The following is a 12,656-nucleotide window of genomic DNA, read 5'->3' on the forward strand; positions in this document are numbered from 1 at the left end:
GGCGCGGCCGGATCTGCTCGATCCACGGCGCTGTGCTTGTCTTCAGGGCAGGGAGTCCTAAAATACCAATATTTTACAACTCGTTTTTGACACCATTATCCGAAACTGGTGGCGAAGGAAGGATAAACATGATTGTATGTCTGTCAGACTCAGTACAGGGGTGGGGAGTTGAGTGTGTGTGTGGGGGGGGGGGGGAGGCGTGTGTATGTGCACATGTGCTTGTACTTTTGTGTGTGTTTGTACAGTGTTTGTGTGTGTGCTTGTGTGTGTGCGCGCGAACGTGTGTGTGCATTTTTGTGCACAATTCCGTTATGAAGTACAAATGATAGGTTTACCTTTTGTACACTCGCCAAGACTTCCGTTTCCTAAACGGCTCAAGTCACCGCGTACTCAGTATACGAGTAGAAAAGTGTTGAAATTATCAAGATTTATAAATAACGACCTGCAACCATGTACAATGTAGATAGATAGGGAACACACATTGATTGTTTTTAAAAGAATCCAGGCATTATCATGAATCATGGAACGAGTGCGTAATAATGCTCTATGTTGCGTTTTGACGATGCTGAAGGAAGGGAGCCGTCGCGATTTACTCACAACACACGCACAGAAGTCCACTCGACTGCAATTTCTGACACAAATTCATAAATCCACGAGTACGCCGAGGAAGCTCAGCGGATCTCCACAAGAACTTTCGCCCATCACCTGCAATGGAATATGGGCTGTATGATATGACCAGTGGTTAACACGGGAAGTGGCGTCATTTTCCACAAATCTCGTTTCATTCACAACCATTTGACTGCAATTCAGTGCAATTTCTGCCGCAAATTCAACTCCACGAGTACGAGGAAGCTCAGCGGATCTCAACACGAACGTTCGCCCATCACCTGCAATGGAATATGGGCTGTATGCTACGACCAGCGGCTAACACGGGAAGTGGCGTCATTTTCCACAAATCTCGTTTCATTCACAACCATTTGACTGCAATTCAGTGCAATTTCTGCCACAAATTCAACTCCACGAGTACGAGGAAACTCAGCGGATCTCAACACGAACGTTGGCCCATCACCTGCAATGGAATATGGGCTGTATGCTACGACCAGCGGCTAACACGGGAAGTGGCGTCATTTTCCACAAATCTCGTTTCATTCACAACCATTTGACTGCAATTCAGTGCAATTTCTGCCACAAATTCAACTCCACGAGTACGAGGAAACTCAGCGGATCTCAACACGAACGTTGGCCCATCACCTGCAATGAAATATGGGCTGTATGATACGACCAGCGGCTAACACGGGAAGTGGCGTCATTTTCCACAAATCTCATTTCGTTCACCCCAACTCAAATAAAAGTGAAGTACAATTAGGGATTTGTCTTGCATTTCCATCGCCTCAGAATAAATTAACTTCGATAAACTGAGAGAGAATGAGTGAGGCAGCTGGAAGATGAGGATGAAAATAGAGATCAGAAGACTCGACGGAGCAATCGTCTCCGTGCTCTAAGAGAAATCGGAGAATGTCCCAATTAGTATTTCAAGAAGACATCACAATTTTCGAAAATAATAATTTCCTTGCCTCGCAACACCGTTCCCTGGCAGCGTTCCCCGGCAGCGCGAGGCAAAGATGTTTTCTGGGAATGTGTGCCGTGTCCTCTCCCGGGCTTTTACGACTCCCTGATTAAAACCCACAAACATTATTATTTTTTCTACTCTACTTCTACTTCTACTTTTTCGTACTCGATCGAGTGCCAGGCCCAGGGCATGGCATGCATGTAAGGGCCGCCTGGGCCTGGTTGGGGTCCGGTCAAGCCTCTGACTCTGAGTCTGGAGCTCCTGCTTCTTGGCCAAAACTCGTGTCGTCCACCATGGTCCACTGGCGAGTGGCAGAGCGTGGCTCAGCAAACGTGGGTGTTGTCAGTGGAAAACGTCGCCGGAGGGTGCTTTCCGAAACAGTTTCTTGAACTAATATCCGAACTTTAATAATAGGTCCCTCGGGCTCTCTGCTAGTGCTAGTGTGGAACGTGTTCACCAACAGCAATAAAAGACGCTGTTTTGTAGTCGTAGCTGTGCAGTAAACACAGTTTATGACAGCTCCACGAGCGTCTATAGTAGTATAGATCTACTGAGTCTGTACTCAATAATAGTATTGTCTATTTTCACCGTTGTGAGCCATGAGCCGTATGTAGCCGCCTACAATAGCGATTGCCGCTAGCGCAGCAGCGGGGTGTAGCGGCGTGCCGTGATTCCCGTCGAGTCCGGCAAAATGGACGACAGCGATCTGGACTTGAGTGATTTCAGCCTAGAGGAAATCGTCCAGATTCAAGGAGTCCTGAAGAGAGATGCTGCCTTGCAGAAGGAAGTGGATGCTAAGCGTCGGTACGTAGATCTACGTAACCACGGTGGGTGTTGTCACCGTCACCAATGGTCTCGCTGGCTTGTGCCGCGGCTTTGTGTGTGTGTGATAGCGTAATGTTACTTGTTACTTGTTACTTGTAGTAGTTGTACAGTCACGTCGATCACTAATTCCCAGTACACATTCCACGTGACTTCTCTAGGTGAAACGTAGAGCAGAACAGCATTTCTTTACGTTACGGGAACGCGAAGAAAGTTCGCGTGATTCTTTGCGTCGCGTTTCCAAAACGTAGAGCAGAACCTCCCTATTAGCAAGTAAAAGTGCAGGATGAAGTACAGACAGTAGTGGAGATTGGACATAACGACACTCCTTCAGGAGAAAACAAAATATCACTATATCCGATCTGTCACTAAGCCCGATCTTCACATAATAGTGTGCAATATGTATGCCAAAATGACAGAAATGTATATCAGATATACATGTGCATAATATAATGCATTATGGATTTCAGATTCATGTATGTGCATGTGTCTTGCATGCATGGTTCAAGCCAAAAGTCATGCATGGCAACTACACCGCTGCACTGCGGCTACAATGTGCAATGACCAGCACGCGTGGAGTGACACAGACATGTCCCATCAAGAGTTCATAACCCCCAAGAGTGTGCAACGGGCATAGGCCCAGCGCTCGGCGAAATTCCTACAGTACGTCATGCGCAGCTTGTTATCCGAGGTAAATTTGGGTTCTTTGCGATTTCTGGAAACTAGGGGTGAAATGATTATGTGGTTTAGTCGATAAATTAGTCGAAAAAATCTAGTCGATTACGATTTTTCTAATCGCTACAGCATTTTCGTACGACATACTATACGGTACGACGAAATATCCGGCATGTGCAGTGTGTCTACATGACTTTACTGCGTGCAGCACATGTACCAGAGTAGGAGTGGATGCGCGCGTGCACGGAGGCGTCAATCAACGCGTGCAGCGCGCACAGCGAGTTGCTCATGCCCTGGATACACACTACACGCGTACCCGGTAGATCTACCTGATGTACTCTCTAGATCTATTGTATGACACGCGGCCGTCTTTTCTCTGCACCGTGCACTGATTCGTACCCGCGAACTTTCGTTCCGGTTGCTTCACGGAACTCACTGTTCTGGACAAGTAGCCTTCAGAATCAGTTTGTGCCTGTGCGACGGTCGATGTTTCCATTATTTTTGTTCTCTTTGAAGTTCCAAAATTGATTGTAGTTGATGCAAAATGGTGAGTTTTTTCGTCAGTGGTGCTTAATCGATAATAATCGACAAGCAATCGATAAGTTTTGGATTAACCGTTAAGGAATATCCCTTAATCGTTTCACCCCTACTGGAAACTATACCCTGAACCGCTCCTAACTCAAGGCTGTAGCCTCGACTTTTCGAAGCTTTTTTTGAACACATTTCGGACGTACAAGTCGTACTTTCTCAAAAACAAACTCTTTCAAGAATCCATGGACATCGCGACAGGAAGAAGTGAGGACGCTGTTAAAAATATTGCATTGCCGTCGAGGACAATCATTCTGATAGCTGTGCTACTCAGCCGAAAAATGCTCCTTCGACTTATTCTCTCAAGTTCCTCAACCATTTGAAATCATCTTTGAGGAAAGCACAGGAAATATGCCAATGGCCTGGGGAAGAAATTGTTCTTGAAGAGACTGGCTGCACTGGTGAAAGAAGAAGGCGATGAAGAGTCTAGTCACCATTGCATCGAAAAAATAAATAGTTTTAGGGATCGTATATCGTGTGCTTTGTTTTACTTTTTTTGCTTCTTGAGGCTCAGACTAGAATCGCAGTTTAGGCAGTTTACCCTGGGGAAGCATCCTGGTTTGACTGTAAATTTTAGAAGAATTCATCGGCGTGACTCATCGCACTGCACCAAAAATGACGCAATGAAGGAATTCCGGCGAGCGGGCTTCCATACTGGGACTGATCAGGAGTTGCACACTCTTGGGGGTTATGAACTCTTGGTCCCATGCATGCCACTCCGCCTGATACAAGAGGAAAGTCGATATATTCGATGCATTTTCAGGTCTCCGGGCACCAAAAAGTGTCACTAAATTCGATCTGTCGTTTTTTTCGAGGCCGTTATGCCCGATCTATAATGTACAGAAAGGACTTGCTAAATGACTTGGGCAACAGAAATTTGTCGTTGTATCCAAGGTCATTATAATTTCCACTGTACACACAAACACTTTCTCCTGTTTCCTTATGATTAACTATGTTGAACAGTTCCTGGTACATACACAAAATTAATAGGAGATCCCCCAATAGAGCTGTTTCAAGGTTGTACCAATGGTCACGTTTTGGGGTCAGGTGCCAGAAATATATGAATCGCTGGTGAACAGGCAAATGACTGGATGCGTGGAGGTGAAAGAAGCAGTAGAATGGCACTCCACTTGATGTCCGACACTCGTGTTGAGTCAGAGCAGTTGCCAGGAAGCCCTTCCATGGCTTGGGCAAAAAAAGAACAAGCTTCAGAATCGCTCCAAGCGCTGGCGGAGACGAACCTGTCACATTTCGTATACTTTTCCATGCGTTTTGATATGCGACCTGTTCACCACAATCTCGGGGTGAGCGCCGGGGCGGTGGTGGGAACGTCGTCCTTGAAAAAGCTCTATAGGCGTTAGCCTCTGCCGAGTAATCCTGAAATACAGATTATCACAAACACAAGACTTGTAATATTACACAAACAGAAGACTTGTAATATTACATATACAGAAGACTTGTAATATTACACATACAGAAGACTTGTAATATTACACATACAGAAGACCTTCAGTATAAAGTACATGTACCCTACAGCAAACACAACCCTGGCGGTAGAGTGTCTGTGTACCCTACAGCAAACACAACCCTGGCGGTAGAGTGTCTGTGTACCCTACAGCAAACACAACCCTGGCGGTAGAGTGTCTGTGTACCCTACAGCAAACACAACCCTGGCGGTAGAGTGTCTGTGTACCCTACAGCAAACACAACCCTGGCGGTAGAGTGTCTGTGTACCCTACAGCAAACACAACCCTGGCGGTAGAGTGTCTGTGTACCCTACAGCAAACACAACCCTGGCGGTAGAGTGTCTGTGTTGCCCATTGGGCATAGACAATTTCAAGAACCGTGCATTTAATACCCGAAAATCCCAGCCCACCCCAGCCCTATTCATTTGTATACTGTCCAGGCATCATACATGTGCCGTATTTTCCACACCAGTAAGGCGCCGTCCGTAAATACATGTATTTACTTAGAGACGTCTATTGGGCGTTTGTGGGTGGGTTCGCCTGCAAAGCATCTCTGTAAACACATGTCGGAGTGCATGCATACCATACCATGCATGCACATGTACATGATGTAGCACTGCTACAGCTAGTCAAGCGCAGGTCAGACTTACCATTTTTCTCTTGTTGTTATGTCATGTATACTACGATGATCAAATCAGCAATGACGATAAATGCTAGGGTAGATGTCTGTATTTCGTGACATAAAATCTGGGTTTCGGCTTGTACTCCAGTGCGGCTTGTACAGCGGAAAGTACGGTACACTGTATGTGATTGTGACACTGAGTCAGTGCTTGCTTGTTTTCTGCTTGTTTGTTTTGCTCTGGTCATCTCTGCAATGTAGTCACTGTCAACAAGAAATACACAAGATGCGTTTGATTAGTGCTACTGGCACAACGTCCAGAATGTGTGCACGCTGTCGCCAGTCTCTGGGTGTCCTGATAGGCCGCGGGCAGATCTGTCCGCAGTGCAACCTGCTAGTCTGCTCAGACTGCAAGAAGACAAGTGGCTGGGTACCGGCTTCTCTGGGCTGGTTGTGTTCTTTCTGCCTTCTACAAAGGTGTGTACAATCGGTCACTTAGATCATGCTACTTAGATCGTGGAGTACTATGTACATCGTGTAATCAAGCACGCTCTGGAGGTCATGACGGCTGGATTGGGCCCAAAGTTGTAATTAGACATTGTTACTCGAATCTTTTCGTATTTGAATTATCAAAATTCCACCTGTATGCGAATAGTGACTATGCCGGCCCTTGTTCCAATACAGGTTATTTGAATTACACACAAAGCCGGCACAAAGCAGGTTTACAGAGTTCGCCTCAACTCCGAGTTTCTTACACAATGCAATCATCAGATTTCAATGATGTCATTGCATTGTGATATTGCATACAGTGATGATATCATAAGCGATATCATATTAAAGCGTTGTATGGAGTGCGGCACGGAGTGACAATCCAGTCACTATCCATGTCCTGTTGAGATTTGTATTATAAGTTGTGTTAAGTGGCGAAACTGCATGATGTGGTAACAGTGCTAGTGTTGTCTGGAAACCTTCTGTGCCTTTGCTTTGCAAATTGACACTGCATACGAATAATTTTAAAAGATGATGATACTGAGACTGTCGGGTGATAAAGAGCTGGGGGATCAGCCTCGTAGCCTAGGCCGTAGTTTTCTCTTATTTTCATGTAGTGCAGTCTTTGCGCAGTGGAGACACCGTGTATATATTGGTGTGCGGTGCTTGGGGAAACTCTAGCCTGTTCATTTTCCGGTGCTACGTTCTTCGCCGTGACAGTTCTCTCTGGCATAACCTCTATACGCAATACTGACACCTATACATGTAGTCACTGAGCGATCCGATGTGACTGCAACATAACAGCAGAACTATTATCCGGCATTGCATGCTTCACTGCTTGTCCAGGCAATCCAAGTACCAGGCAGGAGACTGGTTCTTTGGTGTCAGCAAAGCTACTCCTATACAGGACCGGCCAAGTGAGCGGCTGATGAAAGAGACTGTGGCAAGTAAGGAAACAATCATCACAATGGTGGCCCTGCAAGTACTGCTCTAGATGAATGTATTCGCAGCATGATTAATTAAGTTGAACTCCAGCCATTGTCAGAGTGTAGGAAAGACAAGTAAGTTGCGGAGCCTGTTCTTCAAGGCTTCCAAGGCTTCAATTGTATGATCACACACATCATTTGCAGTCATTAGACTTTATGGGACAAGTCCATTACAACTGTACACACTGCGAAACTACATAGGCTTTGAAGTACTAAGCTCTTCATTTTGGAATTGTGTGTGTGTGTGTGTGTGTGTGTGTGTGTGTGTGTGTGTGTGTGTGTGTGTTGCGGTGCGACTTGGTCCCGCAACTAACCATCGTCAGGCAGACCACAAAAACCCAGAAACTCCTTTAATGGACATTACCACTCGTTTCCAACAAGAACACCAAAGAACACACTCCGAACAACGATCGCCAAATCGCTGTCCTGAGCAAAACGTGCAGCGTGCGTGCATTTGGCTTGCACTGCATGCATGCACACAACAACGTGGCATAGAGAGAAAATGCATGAATCATCATACTAAATATGGCGACTGCCAAAGTCCGCGTGCAGCGCGGAGTGCAGGTACTAGGTGCATGCAACGAAAAGAAAAGCAATAATTTGAATGCAGAACAAGCAGAAACTAGTTACAGTAGGTATCGGTTATAGCGTGGGTGTTTGAAAAACGACATTTGATTCTTATTGCCGATATTTCTTACACGCGATACATCACGTGTGACATATCATATGCGCGCACGTTTGGCATGTGGACACGTACACATGATACACACGGATCAATCAGACCCGCGGTCGTACTAGGCGACTGCGGAGCAGCGGATGCGAGAGAAGTCGGAGGAAAGAGTCCGACTGGGCAGAAAAAGTGATTCTCCAATGCGGCCTTGGACATAACTCTCTTTTGTGTTGAATATTATTGTATTGAGTATGCACAGAGCTCAGATGTTATTACTACAGGCGATACACTTTGCACTGATCTGGCATATTTTGCTTCACAAAATCCATTCTTAGGGCCGATATATTCTACTATGCGATAATACTGCTTGTAAGAATAAACATACACATAAAATATGTGTTATGATTATGAAAAAATGAGTGTTCATTCTTGTAAGCAGTATATTCTTGTATACGACCACACTATAACCGATACGCACTGTACTTGCAATGTGCTGAAATAATAAAGAATTGTTGATTACGGAGGTGAAAACAGTGTCTGTCAAGGGGTGCTTGCACCCAGCGACAGGGTGACAGCACACCCTGTCAGCGAGAGTAAGTTTCGCCAAGTAGATCGTAGCGGAGTTGCCGCGGATGGCGATAATGCACCGGATCAAGTACTAGTAAGTACATGTACATTGCAACCAATTAGTGTGTCAACAATTCTACTTATATAATACATAAGCACAATTCACAAGATATTCCGCTCGTGAACATGTCGTGGTACGAACACGCATGGCAATTACTGTATCATAAAATGTGTCTCGACGTAGACGTAACAGATATGCACTCGTGATGTAATTCTAACAGACTAACAAATAATTATTACACTCGCGAAATGCATAGCAGTAATACGCACCGCACCAATATTGCAAGCGACCTAGCATGTCTTGACAATACTGCCCTTGCAGCATGTGACAGTTCTGTACACAATTCGTGACTACAATACACTAATAGTATCAACGTGCAACATGTGACAACATGTGACAATTCGAAAGGTTAATGTTCAAGAGTGCAGTCTCCTGTCCAGTGTGTGCGTGTGTGTGTGCGTGTGTGTATGTGCGTGTGTGTGTGTGTGTGTGTGTGTGTGTGTGTGTGTGTGTGTGTGTGTGTGCATGCGTGTGTGCGTGCGTGTGTGTGTGTGTGTGTGTGTGTGTGTGTGTGTGTGTGTGTGTGTGTGTGTGTGTGTGTGTGTGTGTGTGTGTGTGTGTGTGTGTGTGTGTGTGAATGATAACCGTCCTTTTCATGTGCTTTGTAACACACAGTGAGGCAGCCCCATCAAGTTCACAAAGTTGTCAAGGTTGACCAAGGGGCAGCAAGGGGAGATGACCTTCAGCGTGGTAGCAGTTCCACACTTGGCGGCAAGAAGAAAAAGAAGAGAAAGTCTAGAGATGAGAGTCATGCAAGAGCAGTGGATAGTCGTGATCCATCTCTTGCTCATGCTACTGGTGCTGCAGCAACGAAGCAGAAGGCACGAAAGAGCAGAAGTTTTGAAGATGCGCAAGCTACAGCCAAAACCAAACCAGGACGTGGTGTACCTGATAAACCTAGATCAAGCACTACGAGTGCATTACCTACCCTTGGTAAGTGCTGTCATTGTTGCTGCTGCTGCTGCTGTTGCTGCTGCTGCTGCTGTTGCTGGTGCTGCTGCTAGTGCTGGTGCTGCGGCTGCTGGTGCTGCTGCTGCTGGTGCTGCTGCTGGTGCTGCTGCCGCTGTTGCTGCTGCTGCTGGTGCTGCGCCGTCGTCACTGTTCAAGTTGCTGTTGCCAATGCTGTTGTTTGTTTTGCCCCACACTGTTCTGGGCATCCAATGCTGGTTTAAATAAAAATAAATAAATTCGACAGGTTCGCGTACTGGGCAGGTCAAGAACAAGGAGTCGTACAACTCCCTGGTCAAGAACCACCGTTCCGCTTCCGTGGGACGCCACCACCCCATGATCAGGCGTCAAATGTGGCTCCTAAACGGCGGGGGAGGATAGATCAGATCCACCATTTGCCACATCCATGATTCACTCATGCCAGGCCACGAGTTCCCAATTAAAGGGGAAGTTAAGGCAAAAATTAAAATTTCACCAGTTGTAGTTTTCGGGGTGCTGAGTCGAATGGTCTTGGTCCGAGAAAGCTGAGACGCTCCCTTCCTGCTTGAATCCCAATCGAACTCGCGCACTTCCACCGAAACTGGGTGACTGCGCCCTACTAGATGGGGATTTGTATGCAAAATGTCACTAGAAGCGCCGTTTCGTTCTTATAAAAGCACGGATGACCGCGATTAGCCCATATGTTATAGTCTTTTGGACGCTGAATCGACTGGTTTTGGTCCGAAAAGGCTGCGATGCAGCGTTCCTCCTTTATTCCCAATCGAACATGGTTGAACAAGTGGTCACGTGCTCCTGGGTGCCCAAATCACCTGGTCACACCGCCAGCAGGCGACAACTTTCACACCAAGGTTCAACTCGAGTTCAACTCGAGTGACAGGACTGCACCCAAAAAAGGTCAAACAGGCTAGTAAGTTGTACCCTGCAGGCACGGTGACCAGCTGACTGGTGTACGCAGGAGCACGTGACCGCTTGTTCAACCATGTTCGATTGGGAATAAAGGAGGAACGCTGCATCGCAGCCTTTTCGAACCAAAACCAGTCGACTCAGCGTCCAAAAGACTAGAACATATGGGCCAATCGTGGTCATCAGTGCTTTTATAAGAACGAAACGGCGCTTCTAGTGACATTTTGCATACAAATCCCCATCTAGTAGGGCGCAGTCACCCAGTTTCGGTGGAAGTGCGCGAGTTCGATTGGGATTCAAGTAGGAAGGGAGCGTCTCAGCTTTCTCGGACCAAGACCATTCGACTCAGCACCCCGAAGACTACAACTGGTGAAATTTTAATTTTTGCCTTAACTTCCCCTTTAACTGTGGGTCACAGCACGGTTGGAAAAAATCCTTCCGCTTCCAAGCAGGACTTGAACCTGGTACCTCTCGTTCCTCAATCATGGTCTTAGACCAACCCACTGTGCCTGCTGGTTTGAAGTAATCAATGCACAACACCCTTTGTGATTTTGTGTTTCCTGTCAGAATTCAGGAACACATTGCCCCCAACTACATGTACAATGAAACAAGTTTTGAAGTTGGTTCAGTAGTAAGCCACGTTTGAGCCTTTTAGAGTTACAGTGGAGATTGGATATAACGACCTTGGATATAAATGATGACAAATCGAGTTAAGCGACAACATTCTGTGGGCCAAGTCGTTTTGCAAGTCCTTTCTGTGCAATACAGATCGGGTATAATGACCTCGAAAATAACGACAGATCGAATTTACTGACACTTTTTTGGCGCCTGAAGACCTGAAAATACATCGAGTATAATGACTGTCCTCTTGTATCAGGCGGAGTGGCAAGGAATGGACATGTCTGTGTAACATGCCCGGACCTCTGGGTCACTCCACGCGTGCTGGTCATTGCACAATGAAGCCGCAGTGCAGCGGTGTAGTTGCTATGCATGACTTTTGGCTTGAACTATACATGCAAGACACTTGCACATACAAATCTGAAATCCACATGCATTATATTATCATGCACATGCATATCTGCAATATATTTCTGTCATTTTGATATATATTGCATGCTAAAATGTGAAGATCGGCTTTAGCGACAGATCGGATATAGTGACATTTTGTTTTCTCCCGAAGGAGTGTCGTTATGTCCAATCTCCACTGTACTACTGCATTGGCCGTGATGTTGTCTTTGCTAGAGAGCAGTAGTACAGTATGTGTATTGATGCACTGTTTGCTCAACTCAGACTTGAACTGCTTTGAGGAGACTTTGTTTCTAAACCATCTCACATTATGGTCCCTGTCCTGATTTGAATAGCACAAGAGGATGATGATGACGACGACACTGGTACAGACACTTCCACTGCAAGATCGTCTCATGTAAGTTTGCGCACATATCGGTACTGTTTACGCGGTTGGAACGTTTAAATGCTGATATTTTCATTTTTTCACTTTCCTTCAAAAACATTCCAGAGTAGTCGAATGCTGGAAATAATAATTCCTCCCAGCACTTGTACCTTCCAGCGTTCAGAACTACAATCTATTTTTCTCAAAAATTGGGCAAAAATTAGACCAGTAGCTTTTAAACCCGGACTTTTTTATAACTGGAACTTGTGGCATTTCTTTCGAGAGAGAGAGAGAAAGAGAGAGAGAGAGAGAAAGAGAGAGAGAGAGAGAGAGAGAGATACAGGCAGACAGACAGGCAGACAAGCAGTATTTAGCCGGACCACACGGCAGGAGCAAAACTAGACTGATTGATACTGATACATTAAAACATCATATCAGTATCAAGCAGTCTAGTCTTGCTTCTGCTGTGTGGTCCGCCTATATACTGTTGAAGTTTAGGAATATCTTGGCTAGACCTGTGCTGATGTGTAATCGTATGGGAATCCAGCCTTTACCAAATGAGACAGAGAGACGGACAGGCAGACAAATACAGAAAGAAAGATAGTGAGATGGACAGAGAGAGACGAGGGGGGGGGGGGTACACTGACGTGGCTCTCCGGCAATACAATGTGTGTGTGTGTGTGTGTGTGTGTGTGTGTGTGTGTGTGTGTGTGTGTGTGTGTGCATGTGCCAGTTAACTGGCACAGTGGTATCGATCACACCCTTTACATCATTTAAAGGGGCACTCCGGCTTCATTTTCGACGCCGAGTTTCCGATGCCAAGACGAAGGTAGGTGAAAGAG

The 12,656-nt window shown here is 46.0% G+C and overlaps 1 protein-coding gene and 1 long non-coding RNA gene across 5 annotated transcripts in view; one reads left to right on the top strand and one right to left on the bottom strand.

The window, feature by feature from the left end:
- Window positions 1-402: 402 nt before the first annotated feature.
- Window positions 403-1,676, bottom strand: LOC135806537 (uncharacterized). The gene is made up of 2 exons (XR_010551239.1): window positions 888-1,676; window positions 403-705 (listed from the first exon to the last, which is right to left on the bottom strand). It is a non-coding gene; the product is annotated as an uncharacterized LOC135806537 (long non-coding RNA).
- A 67-nt stretch (window positions 1,677-1,743) lies between these two features.
- The window catches only part of LOC135806538 (synaptotagmin-like protein 5), a 35,484-nt gene continuing 24,571 nt past the window's right edge, over window positions 1,744-12,656 (top strand). For 2 of the 4 annotated variants that reach the window (XM_065320731.1, XM_065320732.1), the window contains exons 1-5: window positions 1,748-2,374; window positions 6,002-6,217; window positions 7,076-7,176; window positions 9,189-9,506; window positions 11,786-11,847. In XM_065320731.1, the coding sequence (XP_065176803.1) occupies window positions 2,262-2,374; window positions 6,002-6,217; window positions 7,076-7,176; window positions 9,189-9,506; window positions 11,786-11,847 (810 nt within the window). In that variant the 5' untranslated portion in view covers window positions 1,748-2,261. Of the gene's footprint in view, window positions 2,375-6,001; window positions 6,218-7,075; window positions 7,177-9,188; window positions 9,507-11,785; window positions 11,848-12,656 lie in introns of all 4 variants that reach the window. The other 2 variants (XM_065320734.1, XM_065320733.1) reach the window with 2 other exon arrangements.

The sequence above is a fragment of the Sycon ciliatum genome, chromosome 1 (assembly GCF_964019385.1).
Source record: "Sycon ciliatum chromosome 1, ocSycCili1.1, whole genome shotgun sequence".
Taxonomy (NCBI): Eukaryota; Metazoa; Porifera; class Calcarea; order Leucosolenida; family Sycettidae; genus Sycon; species Sycon ciliatum.